The 10,464-nt window shown below is 54.6% G+C and overlaps 1 protein-coding gene across 1 annotated transcript; it reads right to left on the reverse strand.

Annotated features, from left to right (window-relative positions):
- Positions 1 to 29: 29 nt before the first annotated feature.
- On the reverse strand, positions 30 to 5,398 carry TMEM121B (transmembrane protein 121B). Its single transcript, XM_063394822.1, has 2 exons — positions 4,998 to 5,398; positions 30 to 4,874 (listed from the first exon to the last, which is right to left on the reverse strand). The coding sequence occupies exons 1-2, from the start codon at positions 5,331 to 5,333 to the stop codon at positions 3,801 to 3,803; spliced, it is 1,410 nt and encodes a 469-aa protein (XP_063250892.1). The 5' UTR covers positions 5,334 to 5,398; the 3' UTR covers positions 30 to 3,800.
- Positions 5,399 to 10,464: the final 5,066 nt, after the last annotated feature.

Raw genomic sequence — 10,464 nt, forward strand, 5'->3', positions numbered from 1 at the left:
ATATTCCTGCAAAGCAGAGTATGGAGACGAGCTGGGCAGAGCTGAGGGCCTGCAGCCATGGGAAGTGGGAAAGGAATTGTTTGTCATTTCCATGCAGGACTCCTAGGACAGCTTGCTAACAAAGGGACAGTCCCTGCAGAGATCCAGACTGCAGGCTGGGAGCCTTCCTGCTCCAACAGGAATTCAATCTAACCCAACAGGAGCTCAGCAAGAGGCAGCTGTGATCTCAGTGCTTCTCCAGTGAGAACCCATTTCCCACATTATGTCACTAATTGCTATCTTGATGATCCCACTTCTAAAAGTTTCTTTTATCTTACAGCAATTAACATGTAAATCTGATTTTTTTTCCCCATGAGTCTTTTTCAAGTGGTATAAATTCCTATAAATCACTTAAATAGGAAGCTCAGAAGTGTCATCTGAATTTCCTTGCCATAGTCATTCCCTTCTCAAATAACTCCCTTGGTGTTACAGCTCTTAGAATTTGCTTTCACTTACAGAAACTTTGTTTGAGGGGAAGATCCAGACACTATTTTAGCAATCCAGTAGGAGGAAAACAAGTGACTTCAACGCATCTGTTGGTCCCTATTCAATCCAAATTTGAATAGCCCAGCAAGAATCAAAGGAGGAAAACCAAAAGGAGCAAAATCAGTCACAAGTTTCTAATTTTATTTTAACAATCTTGCTTTTTAAAAAATACAACTTCTGATTAATGCCAGAGGGATGCCAAGTGTCCATCAGCCACAGGCCTTATCTCTCACTCCCATTTCCCCTCCTGGGAGTAGCCATCCCTTTAGTCAGGATAGCAAACAAAGAGCAATAAAATGCTAAATAGCTGAGTTGTGTAACACAATCCCAAGGGACCTGTGTCTCAGTATGGCACAAATTCGTTCAGCAAAGCTTTGCTGACCTGGACCAGTAATTTAATGTTGGCACAAAGTACAGGAGTTGTGCAAGGTGCATTGGGAGAGGTATTGTTTGCACTTTTATGGTACCACCATCTCTCTCCTGCAAACAGAAAGGTCTAAGTGGAAGCAAGAGCTCAATTACCAAGGAGGAGAGAATTCAAAAGGAGGAGCAGGTTTATAAACATTGAAGATCTTTAAATGTTTTTTCATAGTAATTGCAGGAGCAGCCGAGCTGCCCTTTTAGTTTCAAGGGGGCTTCTGTATAGCCAACTACAAGAGCTTTACACATTCCTAACAACCTAGAAACCATGGCACCACAAGGAAAAACTTTTTCTACAAAGGAATTCTATGCAACACAAGTGTCATTTTGCAGGGTCATCTGTCCCAGGCAACCTTTTCATCCATGGAAAAATCAGAACTGTGAGTTCACTGCCAATGGGTTAAATATGCCATGGGCAGATAAATTTCAAATATGCCATTTTTCTCAATAACATCCTAACTGGAAAAAGGCACTCACTGTTGAAACAGCAACTTTGTTATGGGCTATGAAGGGGGTGCTGAAGTAAGACTTGTTAATTATTGTGCTGTGATTCTTTTGATGTCTCAACTATGCTCACGCTTCAGTGTATTAGGGATTAGCACTTTGGTGCTGTTGGGAACTGGGCCATAGGAGCAGCCAAACATAGTTGGTGATGAAAACCTTTGTTTTTTTTTCCTTCAGCTTGTTTTTTGCAAAGTTGGTTGGGGATTTTTTTTTCTTCAGCACTTTCACTTAAGAATGGAGTAGTCCTAGGTTCAGGTATGGCCTTATTCTCTCTTAAATAATTATTTCTGAGCTTCTACTACCTATTTAATGCTGAAAAAGGAAGGTGCAAGGAAAAAAAAAATCTATACAAGCATAATATGCCTGTAATTACACCTCCTTTGGCCAGGAACTTAGCATCCCCTCGACACATTTCACATCACATAGGAAAAGTTCACAGTACCAAGTTTTACAATCACGGTCACTCACAGCACCAAGATTGTCCAGACAAGAAGAAGTTACCGAAGAGAAAGGCCACTGGCCAAAATTCACACAACTGCCCGTGCAAGGGCTCAGGTTAAAAATAAAGCACTGCTGGGAAAGTTAAGCCTAGCTTTTGCCAGCTCTCCATTTGGCGTGAGGAGAGCAGCGAGCCACCCATCCTAGCTGCACTTCTGAACAGAGCAGCACTATTGACCCATCTTTGCTAGGGGCTTTTCCAGCCCCTCAAAACCCCACCGAGAGCTGGGGGAGAAGAGCCCCATGGCAGCCCCACTTCTGCTGCTGGGGGAGTTACCAGACTGTAAACATTTTGTTGTAGCAGTCCACCGGAGCAGGCAGTGGATCCCACTCTGAAAAGGAAGGTGGGACAGAGGCTCTGAAGCCCAAGCCCTGAAGGAAAGGATGAATGAGTGTGCGGAAGAAGTCTGGGCTGCGCCTGCAGTCCTGCTCTGGGTAGCGGTTGGTTGTGCTTTATTTCCCCTTACCCTCAGGACAGATTGGAAAAAAAAGTAAAAATAAAAACAGAAAAACTTGCAACAGGAAACTTGTTTGTCACAATTATTGCAGCCTTGCCCAGATAACAAAATATAAGCCTGGGAGGGGCAAAGTCCTTCCTCAGACCGTGGCCCGTGTGCTCCTGCTCCATGGGGCTGGTTCCAGGAGCAGCAGCAGCCAGGCAGGAGAGCAGGCCTCAACCCCACCCGACATTCATGGAGCTCAAAACCAAAGAAAACCGTGTTCCCATGAGAGGTTACTAACAATTTTTCCCCACCTACCCTAAACCACATGCACACAGAGGACAGGATGTGATCCGTGGGCTCTCACCAGAGCTCGGGAGCCCCTCTGCCTCGAGGGTTCCTGCAGCACTTTGCTTTCTGTGCTGAGAAGAGAGGCTCAGTGAGCACGGAGCCCACCCCGAGGGGGCACTCTGCAGGCTTAGCCCCATCTCTGCTCTCTCAAGCAGGCATGGGAGGGGGCTGGAGGGAATTTTCCAGCCTTTCTGGCTGTGTAAAGGAAGACCCTACGCTCCGTGTAAAGGAAAACCAACGCTGATCCCGTAAACATGCATATTCACAGAGAAATGAGAGCCCCAGCACCTGGGGATGCCAGCAGCAGGCTGCTGTAAACCCTGTTCTCACCAGAAATAAATGTCTTGGTGGTTATGGAATGAGGCCTGAGCCCCGGCTTATGTCCATGCTGGATTGGTTTTTTTAGCACATGAAGTCAATGTAAGATGCAAAAGGTTGAAGCACAGAGGTAGACATTTTGGCTAGGAGAGGGTGGCTCATGGGCTCGAAGTGACCGATGGCCAGCGTGCTTCCAGAGGTTCCTCAGCTGGCACACAAGGGCCTGGGAAACACGGGCAGCAGCCTTGCAATACCCGGGGAAACCAAGGCGTGCTGTGCTGCCTTCTGTCCTTCCCCTACCTGGAGGCAACATCTGCTGGCCAGGCCCCTCTTGCATCTCGTTATTGTGGTCAGCAGGAGTTCTTAAAGGAGGGGACAAAATGCACTGGTCCCTGTTTAGGACGGAAAGGAAAAAACTGCACCTTTATGGTTACAAAGCAACACAAAGTCCTGGGAGGGAGGGGAGGAGCGGGACCCTCCGGACAGTGGGGAGGCAGAAGCACTGGAAGAAGTCTCGTCGTGAAGGACAGGCGCGTTTTCTGGGGACGAGCGTCACCCGTGGGCTCCTGCAGGTAGTCGGGTTTGTGCGGAGCTTCCGCTGCTGGATTTGTCCGTGAGGAGGGGAGGAGGGGAGCGGGAGTCTGCCAGGGAAGCCCACCGCCCCTTCCCCTGCTCGGCCACGGCGGAGGGAACCTGAGCAGAACGCAGAGACACAGACTCTGCCGGGAGCGGGCCCGGGGGCGCTCAGCCCTGGGCGGTGACCGCCAAGGCGTTCACGTACCCGTGGGGCCCCACGTCCACGTCGGAGAGCCCGTGGGCCAGCGGGGCGGCGGCGGGGGCGACGGCGGCCGGGCCGTACTTGGCGGGCGGCGGGGCGGCGGCGGGCCGGAGCAGGCAGCAGGTCTCCAGCGCCTCCAGGCCGCGGCAGGTGAGGAAGAAGAGGTTCTTGAGCATGAAGAGGGAGAGCGGCTGCTGGTAGCGCAGCAGCAGCAGGCAGCGCAGCGCCAGCAGCGGCGCGTCCAGCAGCCCGGCGGGCAGCAGCAGGTGCAGCGCCAGGCGGGCGGCGCCGGGCGGGCGGGCGGCGCTCAGCTCGTACAGCCACAGCACCGGCGAGGCCAGGCAGAGGAAGTAGACGGCGATGAGCAGGTAGCGCAGCGGGGCGGGCAGCGGCGCCGGCCGCCCGGGCTGCAGCACCAGCTCCAGCAGCGAGAAGCTGTCGAGCAGGTCGAGGCAGGTGGCGAGGAAGGCGGCGGCGGCGCGGTGCTGCGGCGGCGGCTGCGGCGGCAGGAGCAGCTGCCCGGCGCCCTCGGTGCCGATGGCCCGCAGCAGGCAGTAGAGCAGCGGCGCCGAGAGCGCCAGCGTGATGCGGAAGCCGGTGGTGCCCAGCGGCAGGCGCAGCTCGATCAGCTCCAGGATGGAGGTGCCCAGGATCAGCGCCGCCTTGGGCGTGAAGGCGATGGAGTAGATGAGCCAGGCCAGGTGCGCGTAGGCGAAGTCGCCTCCGCGGGCTGGGACCCCGGCCCCGCGGCCCCCGGCCCCGCGGCCGCCGGGGGGGCCGTGCAGCAGCAGCGGGTGCGGCGGCGGCGGCCCGGGGGGCGGCGGGGGCCGCTCCCGGCGGCGCGCCCGGCTGTTGCGGCAGAAGAAGATGCCCCAGCCGGCCGCCAGCACCAGGTCGGTGGCGATCCAGCTGCACCAGTACAGGTCGGTGACGGCGATCAGGTAGAGGTCCAGCAGCGCGCCCTGCCCCAGCAGCAGCACCAGGGACAGCGCCTGGAAGCCCCAGCGCCGCCCGCCCCCCGCCCCGCCGGGCCCCAGCAGCGCCCCCGCCGCCGCCCCGCCGCCCCCCGCCCCGCCGCCCGCCGCCGCCGCCCCGTACAGCTCCGCCGCCGTCATGCTGCGGCCCGGGCTCCCCCCGCCGCCGCCGCCGCCGCCGCCGCCGCCGCCGCCGCTGCTGCTGCTGGGGAGCGGCGAGGCGGCGGCGGGCAGCGGGGTGGCGGGCGGCGGCACCAGGGGCTTGCTGATGCTGCTGCTGTCCTCCTCCTCCTCTTCCTCCTCCTCCTCCTCGCTGCTGCTGCGGGGGCTGCGAGGGCGGCGGGCCCGCGCCGAGCCCGAGCTCGACCCCGAGCCCCGCCGGCTGCCGCCGCTGCTGGAGCCCCCCGGGAAGAGGGGCTGCCGGTCGGCGGCGTGCGGCGGCAGCGGCGGCGGCGGCGGCGGCGGCGGCTGGAAGGAGCCCGAGGAGGAGGAGACCGAGCGCTGGTTGGAGGCAGCGCGGTGCATGGTCCTCCCCGGCCCCCGAGCCGGCGCGCCGGGCCCGACGGCCGAGCCGCGGCCCCCGGCCCGCCCCCGGCCCGCCCCCCGCGCCGCCGCACCGGCCCCGGGCCCGGCGGCAGCGGGCGGAGAGCCCGAGCAGCGGCAGCGGCGGGGGAGCCCGGGGGCGGCGCCCGCAGCAGCTGCCGGAGCCGGGCGGCGGCGGGGGTGGGTGGGATGGGGATGGGGATGGGGATGGGGATGGGGGAGAGGCTGCGCGGCCGGGGAGGGGAGGGGGAGGAAGCGCCCCCGCCCTGTCCCCGGGGATGCTCCCCCTGCACTCTCGGGGAGCGCTCTGCCTCCCGCCACCCCCGCGATGGGGCGGCAGCGCCCGGGAGAGCGGCCACGGACGTGCCACAGCACCCGGCACCCGCTGGGCAACACCGGAGTGCTTCAGTCGCCCCGATCTCCGGGCTGGCCAAGACAAAGACCAGCTGGCCTGGCACAGAGCCGACAGTGAAGCACGCTCATTTGTGGCTCGTCTGTGCCGCTGGACAGTCATCTGCCCCTACATTTGGTCTGGTGTGTTTGTTCATCTAAGTCAGTGTCTTTTATCCCACTAATTTTCCGAGTTGAGCCAATCCACATGCTGAGGGCCCTGCCCGGCTTGCCACGATGGGACAGAGCCTTTAAATTGATATGAATAGCTGTAGAGTTCTTACTTCTGCTGAAAGCAACAATCAGGACCTTTATTGACCCAGTGCTAATGGCCTCGAATTGAGCTGAATATCTGGCTGGATCTGTTCACCACTAGCACTACTGGCTTGGTGTTCCAAAGGGTTCCAAAGTGGCTCGGTGTTCCAAAGGGTTCCAAAGTGGCTTGGTGCTCCAAAGGGTTCCAAAGTGGCTTGGTGCTCAGCATCACCAGTTCCCCATCTCTACCTGTGCCCATGGGGCAGGTGCTGCCTGACAAAGATGTGAAGCACGTCAAACTAACTCTCCACAAATGTCTGTATTAGCTACACTGGGCTATAAAGACCCAAAATAGCTTCACGTTTTGAGCATGTTGTTAAATCAACACGTGGCCCTGAGCAAATGCTGCTTATGGGAAAAGACAAAGCAAATGGGAAAGGACATCCAGGACAGCAGTGACAGCCATCTAACACAGGGTGAGGAGCCCTGCTCCGGTCAATGTCCCTGGCTGCTCTTGGCAACAAGGGGAAGCCAGTCTGGGGCACAAGGAGAATACATGCTCAGACTTTTAGCAAAGAGGTAACTGAGTAAGGGAAAGGGAGAACTTGGGGTGGATTTACACAAAGATTTCTTCGGGCACACAGCAACAACCAGAAGGAAAAGCAGGGGAAGAGAAAGTCACAGCAAAAGCACTGCTGTCAGGGGAGGCTGGAGCAAGGGGCACAGATAAATTAGTTTTCTAAAAGCATGGCCAGAACAGAGCGGAAAAGAGAAAGTAACTGGAGACTGTGCATGCTTTAATGAGATTATTTGGGCAGCACAGGACTGCAGTGGTACCACATCTAGGGACAGCAACAAGCAGCTGTTCCCTGGTCCCCCACACAGGCTGCTCCCTGTGTGCCTGCAGCAGTGCAGCAGAGTGAGCTCTCAGACGAGCAGCTTGGTCTGAGGCCACTCAAGAGGCAAGACAGAGCAGTGGCCCACCTCCCTTCCCTTCCAGAGGCACTCCCGGGGTGTGGGCTTTGCTCTCCAGCCTCCAGGGTTGTGTGGATTGTCAGGGATGAGAGCCTGGGCTCTGCTGGGCAAGGCTTTCTCTCTTTGACTTCGCTGCTAAAGGAAAATCCATGGCCAGACAATTGCTTAGACTGCAATTTTTGTACAAGCACTTTGCTGAGGGCTCTGTGGATGTCTCTGACAGGGAGGCTGGAGTCCGTGGCCAAGGAGGGTGATTGCTCCGTGTTGCTCTCTCAGGTTCCTCGCAGGTGTTGGGAGTTGCTCAGGTTCCATTCTCTCAGGTGTTGGGAGTTGCCCAGTTCAGGACAGCTCAGAGAGGTGTGAACGATACCAGCTGTGCCTCCTAATTTGGTTTCCACAGAAAGGCTGGGTTCCATGGCAGAGCGAGTCTGTGTGGTAGAGGGTAAAACCACATTCTTATCTTCTGGATCCTGGCTTTTGTCCAAGGTGGGTGGGCACCTTCACCTGACTCTTCTCAGGGTAAGCCAATATTTGTGCCACTGCCGTGATTCATGTGTGGTCATCCCTCAGCTTTAGCTAAATTGGAATTGTCCTTGCCACATTCTGCTGCAAGGGGAGTTTTCTACCTCTACAAGAGGATGTGGAGTGAAAGTCAAGCATCCATCTGGGTGCTCAGGTCCTGCCCCACCTGGGCAGCAGACAGTGACAGCTTTGCCTCCTTGGCTGTCATGCTCTGGATCTGCTGAGCAGTGCAATTCCCTGTGTGCCACAGGCTGGACGTGCTCCCTCAGCTGCCCTGGCAGCCTGCCACAGGCTCTCACACCTCTGCCTTTCACCCAGGCACTCCTGTCACAAAGCAGCCTCGTTCCCCAAAGCTCTGTGTGCCTGCCTGGTGTCCCTCCTGCTGGGGTGAAGGGAGTTGGGTGGGGATCCTGGGCTTAGGGAAGGGTGGGCTGTCACCCACAGCTGGTGTGAGCCCTGGGAAACGGGCTCTGCCCCTGGCACCCAGGTGAGCTGGGAGCAGGGAGCTGGGAATGGAGGCAGCTGGAAGGGAGCTGGGAGAGAACTGGGAGCTGGGAGCAGGGAATGGAGGCAGCTGGGAGTGAACTGGGAGCTCAGGGGGCTGCCGGGCTCAGGCTGTGAGAGCAGGGCAGGAGCAGCCTGGTGAAAATGAACACAGACACCTCGGGATTCCTGCTGGGGCTGCCAAGGTTCCTGCACACAAGGTAGGGGGAACAGGGAGGACCTGTGGTTGCATGGCAAGGGGAGCTATGGGGAGGAATGGGGAACCCCAGGAAGGAGGGTGGAAGCTCAAGGGCTTCCTGGGGCTGAGCAGGGGCTCCAGCAGTGCAAACACAACCCAGAGAGGTGAGGGTTAGAAAGGAGCTTCCTTGTAGGAAAGGAAGCAGAAATTGTGCCTCTGCTTTAAAATGGGAATGAGGGGAGAAATGACTTCTACTCGAGAAAGCACTGAGGAGCTTTTTGCAGCACGCTGTGGGATGAGATATGACAAGCCTATGCTTCCCATGTGATCCAGTTATTTAATGCAATGTGCAGTGCTTGGATGTGTTAGTGCTTTACCATTCCTGTTAAAACATTAAAAAGCTGAACTATAAATAGCTTCTACTCTTCAGCAGCTCCCAAGCTATGTTTTTGGCTTTTTTATGTATTGATGTGTATGCATAGAGATGTATGTGTATACATGTATTTAAAGGCAAACAGCAGACAACAGAGTTTTGTGCAGCAGTCATACCAAATATCTAAAATGCTACCATTTTTAGTTTACACTACAAGTGGAAACAAGTGTGCCCTCAAAAATACCCCTGGCTGGGGGAAGGCAAAACTTTCTTGAGGGCTGAACTTGGGAGGAAACGAATTAATAACGCCGTTTCTTGGGGGAGAAAAAAGAAAAAAAAAAAAGCAGATATATGCCTGAGAGAAAGACCAGAAACTAGATACCTAATTATACCCTGCAGTGAGCTGTCAGAAACTGGCAGCAGTGGGAGGGAAGGAGGCAAAGCTGATCTCAGGGAGTTTGAGCATAATCTGCTCCAACCATACTTAAAATGCCTTTTGTGTGGGAAAGGAAGCTTCTGGGATTCTCTGACACACGCTTTGTGCTGCACTTATCTAACCCATTCAAATGGCCACGGCTGAAGTTACAGGGTAAAAAAGTTTCACCTGGCCAGTGCCAAAATTCAGAGGTGCCTTGGCAGTCTTTGTAACTGAGCTGCTGATCCTGTGTTATGGTTCAGGGAATGCAGATCCTCTTCAAAAGGATGGAGAAGTGTTAACAGTCTATTGCTTGTAATTACATTTCGGTTCAAAGAGCTTTCAATACCAGCAGGAAATGCCAAGACGTTTCTTTTCATGCTTGTAGCAGGGTAGGGGCTTGGAGAGTGGATTTGGGGTTTGCTCTTGGTGTTTTGTAGTTACTCAGTCTCAGCATAGAGCATCTATTGATCTGACCTTGAGGAGAAAGTGGAAGTTATTCACAGTTTAAATGAGTGAAAAGTAGGGTTATCACAGTGAATTAAGTGTTTTCTTGATGGAGGTTTGGTTCCTAGAGAACATGTAGCTGCCTTGCTGGTGTGGGGTTTTAAACTGTTGCAGACTGGATCTGGGAAGGTCTGTGAGTGCACAGTGTTCATCAAGGTGACTGTGGCAGTAAAAAAACCCCCATAAAACCTGTGCTTTTATAATTGGGGTTAGGAAGGCCTAACAATGGAAGGGTTTGGGCAGGCCCTTAAAGGTACCAGGGCAGCAGGGACCAAGCACTTGCCAAGGGTTACCCTGGCAGGCATTTCTCACAGCATTCCCGGGGAGCAAACTCCTCCAGGGCTCTCAGTGCTTTGTTTGAGTTGGTCCTTCTCCAGCATTTCACAACACCAGTGCTTAACTCTGCACCTTAGGCTGGGAAAGGATTGCTGTGGCACTGTGACTTCCAGCTCTCCTACAAGGGACACCTTAACCCTAGGCTGCCCGTGTGCTCTGACAATAAATTAAAAGCATTTTAAATTAAAAGCATGCACCCAGGAGCTTCAGGTTGTGATCTCTCCCTGCTTAACTAAACCTTGATTAGCCCCATCTTGGGTGAGTGCTCCAACCACCAGAGCACTGGGTAAAATGAGGAGGCTGATTTAAACTTTTTATCATTATTTATTGAAGGTCAGGGCTGTAGGTCACTTCTCCAGGATGCAGAATATAATTCAATTGCTCTCTCTGCTGAGAATGGGAATCCTTGTCCAGTCCCTGCAAAAGTGCTTTACTGATTGTTGCTCTCAACATCAATTTCTCTGGACTCTGCATCTCACTTGTTTTGCTGTCTAATGTGCTTCCTGTGAGCTGTGAACTTTGTGGATGGGAAACTTTCTGATAAAATATAAGAACAATGCAAGTGAATTGACTGTTTCTGGATTAAAGATGATGAATCTTTAATTTTCTGTTGAAATCAGGGGAAGCTTTTGGTTCTAGTCTGAAAGTTTGCCAGTTA

The sequence above is a fragment of the Prinia subflava genome, chromosome 4, assembly GCF_021018805.1.
Source record: "Prinia subflava isolate CZ2003 ecotype Zambia chromosome 4, Cam_Psub_1.2, whole genome shotgun sequence".
Taxonomy (NCBI): domain Eukaryota; kingdom Metazoa; phylum Chordata; class Aves; order Passeriformes; family Cisticolidae; genus Prinia; species Prinia subflava.

Excerpts from the sequence above, each read along its gene's own strand:
- TMEM121B (XM_063394822.1), bottom strand. The coding sequence starts at position 5,333 with ATGCACCGCGCTGCCTCCAACCAGCGCTCGGTCTCCTCCTCCTCGGGC. Across the intron at positions 4,875-4,997 it reads CCAGCAGCAGCAGCGGCGGC|CTGCTGGGGCCCGGCGGGGC; the intron begins GGCGGCGGCGGC and ends GCGGCGGGGGCG.